This window comes from Musca autumnalis, unplaced genomic scaffold (genome assembly GCF_047663935.1).
Source record: "Musca autumnalis isolate F117 unplaced genomic scaffold, ASM4766393v1 scaffold_1, whole genome shotgun sequence".
In the NCBI taxonomy this organism is placed as follows: Eukaryota; Metazoa; Arthropoda; class Insecta; order Diptera; family Muscidae; genus Musca; species Musca autumnalis.
In genome coordinates, this window is record NW_027411644.1 from 326,985,555 (window position 1) to 327,000,073 (window position 14,519).

General features: G+C 35.9%; 1 protein-coding gene across 2 annotated transcripts in view; it reads right to left on the minus strand.

Moving 5' to 3' along the window:
* Positions 1-524: 524 nt before the first annotated feature.
* Positions 525-14,519, minus strand: part of htt (huntingtin) — a 135,934-nt gene continuing 121,939 nt past the window's right edge. For both annotated transcript variants that reach the window (XM_073962764.1, XM_073962763.1), the window contains 3 exons: positions 10,903-11,089; positions 9,588-9,856; positions 525-2,403 (listed from right to left, as the gene is read on the minus strand). In XM_073962764.1, the coding sequence (XP_073818865.1) occupies positions 1,981-2,403; positions 9,588-9,856; positions 10,903-11,089 (879 nt within the window). In that variant the 3' untranslated portion in view covers positions 525-1,980. The remainder of the gene's footprint in view (positions 2,404-9,587; positions 9,857-10,902; positions 11,090-14,519) is intronic.

Genomic DNA, 14,519 nt, shown 5'->3' on the forward strand with positions numbered 1-14,519 from the left:
GCAATTACAGTTGTAAATCACTATTTCGAATACCTTTAGGAAAACTATTTTAATTAAGGGATAGAATTGCTAGAAAAGCGTTGGACTAAGTGTATTGAAGTTTCAGGAGATTATATTGAAAAATAAAAATATTTTTGAAAAACTATTTCCTTTCATTGATAGGCTAAGGTGTTTCCGAACCGCCCTCGTATCGGTTTCAAATTAAAACACTTCTTTTTATTTATGGTAAAAATTCACAAAATAGTTACGTAAAATGTTTTTAAATTTAATACATTTTATGACGTTAAAATATTTAATCAACAAAAGCGTCTGCCCGCCTGTTAACGAAAAACAACTATATTTTTAACTTTAATTACAACAACAAATATTATGCGCCAAAAATGAGCGTTATTTTAGGCATTAATAGGCAAAAGTTCATTCATTCTCCCTACAGGAACTCATTTTAGAGAAAAAATGTCAAAAAGTCATAACCCTAATGTACATATTGAAAATGCCTACCTTATTCCACAAGTAAAACAAACAAATTTAAAGGAAAATAGTTTATTTAAATATTTATTGTGTGGTTATATAATAGATACAACAGTTACCTTTTAATATGTTATGTATAGACATCAGATTTTTGCATATTTTTAAAAATTATAATGCAAATAATTCGTTTATTAAACAAAAGAAGCTGGAACGTTGTACGTAATATAGATTATTTTCAATATAATATCGCATTGCTATCATTAAAACGATATAATAATAACGTAGTTACAATTGGTAGAAGTTTAAAAAATATGCAAAAATCCGATATCTAGTTATGTATTTATAATTTTATTATTAATTATTATTTTTTAAAGTAAAATAAGGAGAAATGGTAAAAATGAGAAATATGCAAAATTAAAGCGTACATTACTAATACCATTATACACTTCTTAGGAGTCAGAAAGTGCGTCGATTCCTTCAAGATCAGTACTAAAAAATTTGCAGTCAGGAAAATGAATTTTTTTGCAAAAATAGATGTTAAATAAAAAATATTTTAATATATTTGCCAAAATATCTAAATAACTGGGCAATATTCTTATTCCAGAACAAATTATTAGTTAGTTGTTCGTATTGCAGTGGGGAAACTGAGTAAATATGACCGGCCCGTGAAATACCCCAACATTTTTTTCTTACCTTAACATTTCTAAAGATCTTTGCAATTTTTGGTCCCAAACAATATCCAATTCTATTATAGCTTACATAATAATACGAATACTCCAGAACACTCACACTATGCTGTTAAACCGAACAAACTAGTCATTACAGTATATTCAATTACATACATATGTACATATGTATCTATCAGGAAATCGATACAACAAACGGGCCTTTAAATTATTAGAACTGTTCCTTTATTGACAGCCGATGCTCGTTTTTTTATATATTTAAAAAAAATGTTACAAACAACTCACATTGTCTAACATTGAGAGGAATCGATGGGAATAAAAACAAATAAATAAAAATAAAAAATAGAAATTAATAAAAAAATAAAAACGGGCATATATAGTGAGTGACCCATACTAATTACAATTTTTGCCTTAAGCTAAAACAGAGTTTCTTTTTGTCGTCGTCATCATCATTCAAAGACTTTACAAATGTACTCACACAAACACCCACACACCATACACACTTTCAAATGGTCTTTCCTTACAAAGAAACAAAATTGAAGAAGACGACGAATTGGTAGAAAAACATGCATTCACTATGTCGACTCATTCATTTGCATAATATTCGCGAAAACTGTGTTGCAGCCACCCCTCCCCTAAACTTGGTACTGCTCCTCGCTCCGGCCCATTACGATGATGATTTCTCATCATATTCATCATTCTGGATTCGTGTTAGTTTTCTAAGGCTTTGATATTTCAAATTGGAAGTGTGCGTGAGGTGGGTGGCCGGTCGGTCCTTCTTTCAGTATGTGTATGTTTGTGTGCCTGTGTGTGTTAGTGAGAGCGTTTACAGACTTTGTAACATCTTGTTGTAGACTTTAATATGATGAAATTCCTTGAAGGCATCGCGAAAACGTAATTTTTGTTCAGTGCCCAATTTCGCATAGAAATCCTGGGCAGATGTCACGAACAATGCAATTTCGTGATGACCCAATTTTGTTGAACTCATTCGTTTTGCTGTTGTTGTTGGTGTTGTCGGCGTGGTTGTTGTTGATGCCACCGCCACAGTGGCTGTGGTGGCTGCCTTTACGCCATTCAACAGCAATGGAAACAGTTTCATTAAATGGAGATTTATGGAGGCCGAAAGAAACACCACACTAAGACTCCAGACGGCTTTCTGCTCCGGCAACGATAAGAACGTGGGTAATGAACAGGTAAGCCAATCCTGTAATTGTTGCAAAAATGAAGAATCAATGGCCGAACGGAAAACCTGTTGAAAAACGAGAAAAAAGAGAGTGAATAACAACAAACAAACATGAGTAACAACAAAAACATAGCAGATGTCATTAACGCGCCGTGTGGTGGCTGTTGGCATTCACGTAAAAGATTAAATTTGCTGATAAATTAATGCACACACATAAAATGAAATTAAATCTGAAAATACAAAGTAGCAGAAGAAGAAGAATGTGTCTACCCAGGACAGAAGCATGAAGATGGTGATGATGGAGAAGAGGAAGAGGTTAATGGGTTTTAATTTGATAACACCGTATCCAAGGGTGTACATTATAAGGAATTAATTTGCGATTTCGTTTCTATGATACATTAAAAGATTTAATTCCATTTAACCAGGACATTAGTAGCTGCAGCTACTAATTGTGTTTTCTAATGGCATGTTAAATGCCATCGAATCGAATTATCTCCATCGAGCATTGTAAATAAGACGGTGAATAAAAATCAAATAAAATATTTATGTATGTCTTCTCGTGCGTATAGCATAATTAAGTTCTGATCCCCATTATTGTTTTTTTTTTTGTAATTTCCGCATTCTTAGAGAAAATCACATGATAAGGACGACATAATGTTGGAATATATAGTGTTACATGAAGTCATTGATAAAAAAAATGAAAACAAGTGAGTCAAGGCTATAGTCGGGACGGGGCCGACTATGTGATACCCTACACCACTACCCCTGTGCATAAGCTTTTGACTTGTAAAATTCATTCATTGGGATGGGGATGCAATAACTCTGATATTTTAGCGTCAATGCCACATTTTGTGCTAATTTAAAGGCATAAGATTAGTGGCTGGACTCAGAAAATTCTGAAATCTTGTCAACAGGTATGCCATGGAATGCTGATTAAGCTGGAAGTCCGTATTTCCCGAGATATAGGCTTCGAAAGTTTGACAAAAAATAATTTTGAAAAAAAATTATGATCGCATTAGCACTGTATAGCATCTGTCCATAGAAGAAAGTCTTAAATCATTGATGACCAAAAACACACATTTGCATATTATAAATTGCGTTAGTGTGAGTGGAAAAAACACAAATGAATGAGACCAAACATACGAAGACACGTTTAACGATGTTCGGACTCGGCGACACCATGTTTCTATTTTGGGGAACATATGTATGTACGTCGGAGTCTAACTAAAAACGGTTCGACTCCAAAACCCTGGTTGATTTACCTACCTAACGTGACTTGCAACACTATTGTTCATGGCATACTTTTTGGCGACATCTCACTCTCTCTCTCTTTCAATGGCGGAAAGACAAAACCCACGGGGAATTTTCATTCAGAATAAAACTGTTAAAAAAGTGTCAGTCGGTTTTACAAACAGATTGAATACCGGCTACACAAACAATATCCTTTCTCACAAAAAAAAAATATTTAGGAGGGTTCTCAGAATTTTATGGACGTTGCGAATAAATTACATTTTGCTATTAAATTTGATTTTACGGAGTAGGTACCTGAATGGTTCAAATTGGTATATCTTGAAAGTAGAATTTAGAGCTATTGTCCATTTCTCGTTTTGATTGGTCCTGACAGTTTTGTCCATTATCCCAGGAAGTATGAATAGTTTTTGCGTGGGAGGTACCTGAAGAAGTGAGCCCATATCGTTCCTACGTTCTATCATTTTTTAAGAAATATTGCGATGTTCAAAATTTGGACCAAATCGGTTTTACCGAACTTTTTTTAAATTTTGTGGAGGAGGCACCCAAAGGAATAGATCGATATGACCCATCTAGTGAAAATATTACAATGTACAAAATGAGGATCCAATCGGTTACTCTTTGAACTTTATCAAAGATTTGAAGAAATATGAGGATATGCAACGTTTGAAACAACGCATTATCCAGCTCGAAAGTTGTCGTACGCACCAGCCATGGTGGCCGCAGGGGTTTTTACAGCTTTCGGTCCATTTTCTCTGGGAGTATGGACTTGCTCCTGAAAATACTTGTTCCGTCGTAATGGAAGCAGCGACTAAAAGGTGTTGTAAAAAAATTAAAGCGATTCGAGAGCGAAAGTTTTGATCGTTTGTATGGGAGGTACCCGTAGGTGTGGACCGACATGGCCCCTGTTCGAACTTAAGCTAAGTTTGGACGAAATATTACGAAGGCCAAACAGACGGACGGACGGACATGGCTAAATCGACACCAAATTGTCTGAAACGGATTTCGTCCAAGCTATTATTTCTATGAGGCACATTTTAGGCTGAAGGCTGAGGGTATAAACAGCAGGCATGTGTCGAATTATGGGTCAACAAGTCGAAGAGCTAGAAAATAAAATGGGTGGTCCACAAGGCAACATCATCTTGTCCTCCCTCTACAACTTTTACTTATCAAAATTGCCTGCTTCTTCAGATGCCATAAAACTTGTTTCGTATGTAAATGACTATCATAGCCACTCTAGTTGACGTTGTTTTTCTCGAAGCCCAAATCAACAGCTAAAAAGCCACGGTCACAACATTCCTAAAGGGTAGATATCGCCAACCAAAATCAACTGCAACCATAATTATTTCATTTACCAAGGAGGTAAAACGGCAACTTAAATCCAAAAATGCCTAGTATTACTTTCGATACGCTCTTAAAATTCTAAAAACATGGATCAGTCCTGCAAAGTAGCGGTCACCTCGTATAATAAAGAAAAGTAGATACTTTTGTTCTCCAGATCTACGCTGCTCCAGTATGGCCTTCCTTCATTAGTGGCAGCCAATGGAAAGGGTTGCAGACAACACACAACAATGCCTTTAGCACCTCTAACACCGACGATGGATCATCTGCATCAGAAGGAAATGTTACTGTCAGTGCAGCAACATAATGTGCTGCTCACTCGGCGAATTTCCTACAACTCATGTCAACCACAACACAAGAATATTGTGACCTAAATCCGGCTTATTGCTTGGGAAGTGAGGAATATCAAATTATTTACGATATCTGGCAGAGTACTAACAAGATTGCTCTTAAATTTTTGCAATCTGAGGTTTCGTTATTTTAGGTATATTTATAAGTATGTCCAACATCCACTTCCTGGGTAATTGGTATACCCTACCCTACCTTATGTTAGTTTTGGCCAAAAAGTTTGTAACGCATCGAAATAATGGTCGTAGACCTATATATGTAGACCAAAATGAATTTCTCGACGAGCTGAGTCGATCGGGCAATGTGTGTCCATCCGTCTGTCCACTTTGTAATCACGCTACAGGTCACAATTTTTATCGGATCGTCTCGAAATTTTGGGGGTTGATGGGAGTCCTGGAGGGGAAGAAGCCTATTGATTTTGATGTAGAATCAAATTCAGGAGTCGGAATGGGCAAACTACTAATGTGGAGAAAAAAACAAGGTTTTATTCTTATGCGAATACCTATTTCCGTTTCTTTTAAGATACAACAATAGTTGGAAATGGAATAGTATGGAAAATGGGATGTACTTCCCCATTTACAATTTTTTGTAATCGCGCTACAGATCGCAATTTTGATCGGATCGTCAATGACGATCGCAGAAAGGAAGGAGAGGAAGTGATAGTCGGATAACATTCAGGGGTCGAAATTGCAAAAATATGTGGAGAATGTGGAGAAGAAATCAAAGTTTTATTCTTATACCAATATCTCAGCTTTTAGTATGGGTATTCCAAAAGGAAAGTCCGCCAATTTAAGAAGAAGGTCGATAATACATACCATTTTCCATTTTTCAATTTGAATTGTAATGCCAAATATCTTAGCTTTGCACCCATGATAACTATAGTATTGTCCTAAAAATATTTACCAATGAAAAGCTTATACATAGGGTAGTGGTGTAGGGTATTACATAGTCGGCCCCGTTCTGACTGTAGCGTTTTCTTGTTGTGGTTTTAGACCCCAAGAATGTTTTGACGAAATCCGTTTCAGACAATTTGCAGTCGATTTAGCATTGTCCGTCCGTCTGGCTGGCTGACGGTTTAACCGATTTAGTCCAAAATTTGGCTTTCATAATATTTTTCCCAAACTTAGTTTAAGTTTGAAGACGGGCCATATCGGTTCATTCCTCGTGTACTCCCCTACGATGCGCACGATAAATTTCGAAGGGACTCACAGATTTCGTCCATACTTTGAACATCGTAATATTTCTAACAGGCATAGATCAACTTCGAATATGGACTATATTGGCCCACTCCTTCTGGTACCATCCACACAAAATTCCGGAAAAGTGCAGTTTAGGACTTCCTCTGGAATCGTTTTAATTTTTATTTTAACAACTTGTATTCGCAAGTCTAAGGGACAAGTTTTTCCAGCAGCAAGTCCATATTTCCTGAGAAAATTGCCCGAAAGCTGTAAAAACCGGCTATGACACCATGTGTAGTGGAAGGTGCACATGGTAACTATCGAACGGATGAGCCGATTCGGTCAAAAATTTGGCAGTGGTACAATTTTGTCCAAACTTAAGTCAAGTTCTAAAATGGGACATGTCCACTCCTTTCGGTAAACCACTCCCACCCTTTCGAATATTAGACGAAATTCGCAAATGGTGCTTATAGGTCTACTCCTTACGGTACATCCCCCACAAAAATTGGAAAATACTCGCTAAAATGGTACGCGCGATACCTCATAAACAGAGCAACTGATTTGGCCCAAACTTTGAATCTCGAAATGTTTTGTCCAAACTTCGTTTATGTTCAAAAGTGGGCAAATCCAGGTCTCCTGGTCCAAAAGCTCTAAATTATATGGTGATCAACTTAAATGACAGGTGGGCGCGATATCTATCGAGGGAATGAATCCCAAATAAGTTTTTTTTTTCTTTTCCATTTCTCTCTTTTTCTTGCGGAAAAGACGTTTCTCTTCTCTCCTTTTCTCCCGATATCTCTCTCGTGCACTACGCGTTGCTACTGATTGTAAAGTAGCTCTATATGTCGCATTTTTCTCTTCGGTAGCAGCACGACACTCCTGGTCATACCATGAATTCCTTTGTGGAGGTCTCTGGAATCCAAGTATGGATTTTGCGGCTGTTTGCATGGAGTGGGCAATATTTTGCCAATGTTTTGTTATGTTATCGGGACAAGGAGTGCTCGCATTAAGCAATTGGGCTAGTTGAGTGGAATATGATGTGGCTATCTGTTGTGTTTGCAGCCTATCGATGTCCAACTTCCGCGTTGTGTCTGTTCGTGCTTTATTTGCAACGTTTAGACGGGTACGTACCTTTGCTGCAACAAGGTAGTGGTCCGAATCAATGTTTGCGCCTCGGAACGATCGTACATCCAACACGCTGGATGAATATCTTCCATCTATCACAACATGATCAATTTGATTACTTGTTCTTTGATCTGGAGACAGCCATTTGCCCTTATGGATATCGAGATGATTAAACCTGGTACTGCTAACTACCATGTTTTTTGCAGCTGCCAAGTCTATCAGCCTCATACCATTGTCAGATGTTTCACTATGGAGACTGAATTTCCCGACTGTTGGGCCAAAGATATTCTCCTTTCCAATTTTGGCATTAAAATCGCCTAGAATGATTTTAATGTCATGGGCGGGGCAACGGTCATATGTTTCTTCTAAGCACTCGTAAAATATATCTTTGGTCTGTTCGTCCTTTTCTTCAGTGGGAGCATGAGCGCAAATAAAGCTGATGTTGAAGAATTTAGCTTTTATTCGAATTGCAGCAAGTCTTTCATTCACTGGGGTGAAGCTGGATACCAGATATTTTAGTCTCCGCAACCAAACTCATGCTTTACGTCATGGCAGCTATAATACAGTGCGTCACCTTTAGGTGTTGTTGTGACGCATTTCCCAATCCATCGTATTTCCTGTATGGCAGTAATATCGGCCTTGTACTTTTCAAGTACGTCTGCCAATGCGAAGACTGCACCTTCTCTATAAAGAGTGCGAACATTCCAGGTGCAGATTCGCAGATCATGGTCCTTAAAACGTTTGTGGGGTTCGTCAACTTTAGAGGGGTTTGTTTTTCTTTTCTTTCGTTTTTTCATAGTAGGATGTTTTTTCTAGGGGAGGGTTACTAACCCGACGCCCAAACCCAAGTTTTTAACGTTCTTATGGGTGAACGCGCTGCACATGTTAGCTCACTACCTTTAACGGGTGTTAAAGGCAGTTCCCCAGGTGACACCACGGGGAGGTAAGTGTCCACTTGAGATGAAAGAGGGACCAAGATAAATCCTGGGCTTTGCCATGTTAAAGCCGGTCAAGACCGTTACTTGGTATCATTCATCCCCTACGTCACCCATCCCAAATAAGACACACTTCCAAAATGGACTATGTCGGATCATTCCTTTAGGTACCTCCCCCGCAAAACTTTTGAGCTTTTATCCTAATCTATGTTTTTTTCGGCAAGTTCATAGGCCCAAAATTCTGAAAACCCCCTAAACACATAAATGTGTGAATACACAGGCTGAAGGATATATCTCTGTCGGTAAAGCCGACTGATACTTTTAAATTTGTTATTTATTTTTATAATTTATGGTTTTTTTATTGGTGTTTGACCTTTTTAATAGATTAGAACATTTGAATAATTCAAAGACACTCATATTTTGATGCGAAATATAAAAAAAATCTAATTTTTTTACTTTGACTTTCTCTGAAAATACTAGACCGAATTTTGCCCTTTTTGATGCATCGGAAAGCTGAACATGTTATCTGTCGAATAAAAAAGGTCAAAAACAAGGTCAAATATCATTGTGGAAACATGTATATGACTGCAGTGTGTTTTACTGTATAGGTGTTTTTTTTTTCTAGGGCAAGCGTTTCTCCTTTAATGTTACCCTTAAAACACCTACGTATTGTCCAAGTGGGAATTTCATCACAGATCAAATTTACTAATTCAATTTTAAACAAATACCGCAGCCTCTTCTAATTTACCAGCAATAAAAAGTTCATATCATTTAATGTTGTACAAATAACCACAATAAAATAAAACCTAAATAACTCCGGGTCGCCCTCTAAAAGCTGTAATTTATTTCACATTGAAATTTAATGATTCAAATGGCAAGAAACGTCAATTTTCTTGAACTCAATAATGGCTATAGATTTGTGTGTGTGTGTGCAAAACTTATAGAAGAACTTGGCCAACATATTGGCTAGTAAATATAACCACATACACACTCAAACACACACACGGGCGCTCGGAGATCAATGGTACACATAATAGCAATTTGGGGTGGTGAGATGTGGAGTTCAAGTACTTACCTGGAATACAATCATTGCAATAACATCGCTGTGTGGTTGATTTATGGCCAAGAACTCCTTTATGACCTTCGTCAATATTTCTTTGGGCGGCACTAAATCACGTATCATTTGGCACAACACCTGGCCATAAATCCAAGCCGCTTCTTCGTTTGCGGTTTTAATGCATTGCAGCAAAATATCGACCTTATCCGTTTGTTGGGCGATTATCTCGGGGTCGTCTTGTACAATGCCATTGCTTAATTCGGTATTCTCCAATTGTTTCGATGAGCCTATTAGTGGAGAATAAATAAAACAGAACAAGAAGAACAAGAAGCAAATGGGAAAATGTTATTAGAAATCATAAAGAAAAATGAAGGCGAACTAAATTAAATACTTAAATGGGATTATATAGAATAGTATAACAATTAAGACAGTTCTTGGAATTTATCGAATAAATGAGTTTTGTCAGTCCAGTATTACGTGATCGTTTACATTTTCAATATGAGTGAAATAAAATCAATTTGCACTGAAACCCTACCTAATAATTGTTCCACAAACATCCCATACGGAACAAAGGAGACTTCTCTCCCTCTCCCTATATGAAAAAATAAATTTAAGCTTACATCAAAAAAAACCAAAATAATCGAAATGCTCAAATCATCCAACCCAATTTGTGTGTCCTGTAAACCTTTAAAATTGCATTAGCCTTGTGAGCTTGATGTGTAAATTGGTCCTCTATCTTTGTTTTCCTTCCCTCTGGTTTGATATTCAAAATACAAATTGAAAAACTGTAACACAACCCATCGATAATAAAGGGAATCAAAGTTGGGTAAGGAAACAACTCCATGAATAGACTGCGAAAGTGAAATAACATCACTTTCATATAACGAAAATATTGTTGTGTGTTGGTGGCAACAGCAATGACAACAATGATGGTGATGATGAAAATGAAATTAGAAAAAAATGAAATCACATCAACAGCAACACCAACAAAAACCCTCTACAGACGACAATTCCCCCAAAAATCAATATCAGAGGTTGTTAATATATAACAAACATCAAAAAATATATTTAAAGTAAAACCAATACAGTTTTAACTAAACACACACACACACTCACATCTGCATGCGAATAAACACAATTTGCCTGGCCGACAGAGTGTGTACGTGTGTGTGTGCTAGTGTTTGGTTTAGTGCATAAATGAAAATAAACTCCTGGCTTAGTTTGGTCCACTCTATTTATTCCTTCTTTACCCCATCACCATTAGTTGTAGTTGTCAAATCCTTACAACCGATTGGGGAAGAGGAAGCAAATACATTTGTTGTAACACACTTACCCACATAAATACAGGACAAAAGTAATTTCAGTGCGGGAATTGAAAATTTCTCGTTTTCCAATTTGGCCAGTTCAAGAGCAAGTTTTTCAATTGCGGGCCTCAACATTTGGTTTTGGCTGTCTGCACCACTGCCGCTGCTGGTGACGTTACTAACTTTATTGTCCAGCACAATCATACGCTCTAAACCCTAAAAAATCGATCGGAAAAAAAAGAGTTGGGAAAACGTGAAAATAGAACAAAAGGATGTAAAATCAAAAATTCACATTTGTAGTTATTTTATAAAAGCCATATAGAAAATACATGATAGATATGATAAGTTCAGTTAAAAAAAATTATAGATGTAAATTTCGAAATATCTTTACTTACTATCAGTCTTATAGCTAAAAATACGATTAAAAATGTGTCTCATGACAGTGACGATTTTAAACACCACAAGCAATATTTGAGAGCACACAATAGTGTAAAAAATATTATTTCCGCAGTAACATTTGTTCAAAAATATTGTATTAATGTTGTAAAAAGTACAGGGCTATATCACTTATTTTAACCATTACTATGTAATGGGTAACGGTAGCACAGAAAATACGTGTACGACTGCAAAACAGAGACTCGGCGTATGGAAATAAAAAACTAAATATACGTGACAATAAATTTCTTTACTGTAGCACAGCGTTTAGTGAGGAACACTTCGAATCAGAAGGTTCAATCCCTATGATGGACAAAATTAAAATATGAAATGACTAGCTGGATATTGGTATTGCAAAATTAGATAAAGTTCGATGATGGATTCATAAAAGTTGTGCCTAATTCCAGTTCAAGTTTCGTTCTCGAATTGTTTTGAAATTTTTAGATAGAGGTTTCTGTGGTATTCATTAAAGCGGTACAAGTTCTCTTACTAGAAAATACCCTAAAACAAACCAAACATGTGAAAAGGGAACACTGTGGTTCTGAATCGTTTTTCCTGGTTAAAATGATGTAACTTTGGAACGGATAAAGATATGTTGGTCCTCGGACATAACTCCCAAAATGATTTTGGGCGTTATATCAGCTACGCTTTGCGGACATAACTCCCAAAATTCGTTGGGAGTTATGTCTGTGAAGCAAAGCATAGAAGTTAGTATGTAAGCGGAATTATACATTTGAGAAGGCCTAAGTGCCAACCAATACCGAAGAATCCACAAAATCCTCCTGATTTCAAAAAATTATTTAAAAACGAAATTATGTAAGTAGCAGTTAGGAGAAGTTTTAAATTGTAAAAAATATTTGTTAAGAAAATCGCGCTATTTTTTCAAAAATATTTTCGTTTTTCAGAAAGTATTTGAACATTTGTACAAACACTTTTTATCCTCTTAAGTTGTGAACATATTTTTGTAAAAAATCAAGCGATTTTTTTTCAAAAATATTTTCGACTTTTTATCTCCTGTCAAAATATTTTTGAATATTTTTACAAAAACTTTTTTCTTTCTTAAATTGTGAAAATATTTTTTTTAAAAAATCGCGGATATTTTTACAAAAACTTTTTATCTTCTTAAATTGTGAAAAAAATTTTGTAAAAAATCACGCGATTTTTTTAAAAATATGTTCGTCTGCTGCGCTTTTCGTTTTTCAGAAGGTATTGGAATATTTTTACAAAAACTTTTTATCTTCTTAAATTGTGAAAATATTTTTGTGGAAAAGTTTTATGACCACTAGGAACCCTAAGTATATTATATTAGCCGATATTGTTCATATTCATTCAAAAATGATGCTACAGCATCTTCTGGTCAAACACAAAATCGCTTAGATTAAAAAAATAACAAAAGAACGATTTACAGAAGAGCGGTTGAGGCCGGTCTCTCCAGTCGACGACCAGCAAATTCAAAAAAAAAAAATTGTCAAAACATAAAAAAGCCAGACTTGAATTCGTCAAGACCCATTTGAACTGGGGTATCAAAAACTGGAGTTCTGTGCTTTTTCTGATGTATCTAAGTTGATGTTAAAGTATTCGGATCGCATAAGGCGTAGATCAAATGGGCAACGGTCAATTCTTAAATATTGTAAGGGCACTGTAAAACATGGAAGCGGAACATAATGGTCTGGATTTTTTTTTTTTGCGGGGTCAATTCATAAAATTAATAGATTATGGATCGTTTTAAGTATCTTAACGTATCAAAAGACGTGATGTTGCCTTAGGCAGAAGAAGAGTTGCCACTTGTATGGACATTCCAGGAAGATAACGAGCCAAAACATGTATCAAAGGTGGTTAAGGAGTGATCCCGAAACAATTCGACAGAAGTTCTCCACTGGGCCGCCCGATCCCCTCTTCTTAGATCTCGATTGGGATTTGTGAGAGATCGTTAACTCAAAAATCAACCGAAAAAATTGTAAAACTAAAGAAAATTATTTCAAGCCGCAAAAATGGCCTGGGAAGCCACAGATATCGCCTGGGAAGCCACAGATATTGCCTGCAATAATTAATATTATAATATTCTCTATGCCTGAAATGGTGATTGTGTTATCCAGAATAAAGGATACGCAATGAAATATTGATGTCAATAGTTTTTGTTGTACCTCGAATTGAGAGGTGCTTTAGTTTTGTCCGCTGATATTTGTGACCTAAAACGTTTTTTTTTTTTAACTTTAACTTTTGTTTATTAAATGCTGAATTCCTTATGTCTGTATTTTCCAATAATAGAAATATATATAAATAAAAAGATAAATGCAAAAAAAAATTACAACTTTGTTTTCTAAAAAAAAAATCACAATTTAAAAAAATGTACTGAGGGAATGCCTTAGTTTTGACCGAAACTGTATATCATGATATCTCAAGAATGGTGAACCATATTGAAGTATCATAAAGATCATTCTTGTAGACAATTTTTATGCCTACAACTTTTACTTTAGACGATTTCTGATACTTCCTACCGTTTTTGAGAAAAATCAAAAAACTGAATAAGGCCACCAAAAATGACGTTTGACCCTGAATAACTTCGTTTGCATATCGACGGGGACTTTAACCCTCCCAGTCCATTTGTCGAATATATTCGACACTTGGCAATGTTTTTACATGGGCAGAAATTATTTTTGACACAGAAAAGGTTAAGAAGGTTACTTCTAATGGCAAACCCTAGCTTTATACCAAAATTCAGCTTTGTGGGAATTTTTGCTATTCCCCCCTTGTACGCATGTTTATTCCCTAAAAGTTCTTCTCCACTAAAGTTAGAATTTCCTGAGAAAAAATAAAATTGCCTACTACTTGTAAACACTACGGTAATTTACTAAAACGTTTCTTAAAGCCAGCACTTCTACCTAACTCACAAAAAAACAATGAACACAATATCTGTTATAGTTTCCGAGAAATAGCTATTTCTTCCTCCAGAAATTTGCCAAATTTACGTATTGTCCGAAATGGGGGAAAATTGGAGTCTCTAGGAGCACGTCATGCCTTCCATACCTTCCAATATTTGACCTATTTTTGTGGTTTCCTTAATTTCAATATGATTACTATAGAATCCCATATAAAAATTTCAAAACTATCCTACACATATCCTTAAACTGCACATTTCCGAAAAATATTGATATTTTGTGGGAGAGGTACCCGAAGGAGGGGACAGTTTGTACAAACTATTACGGTAACC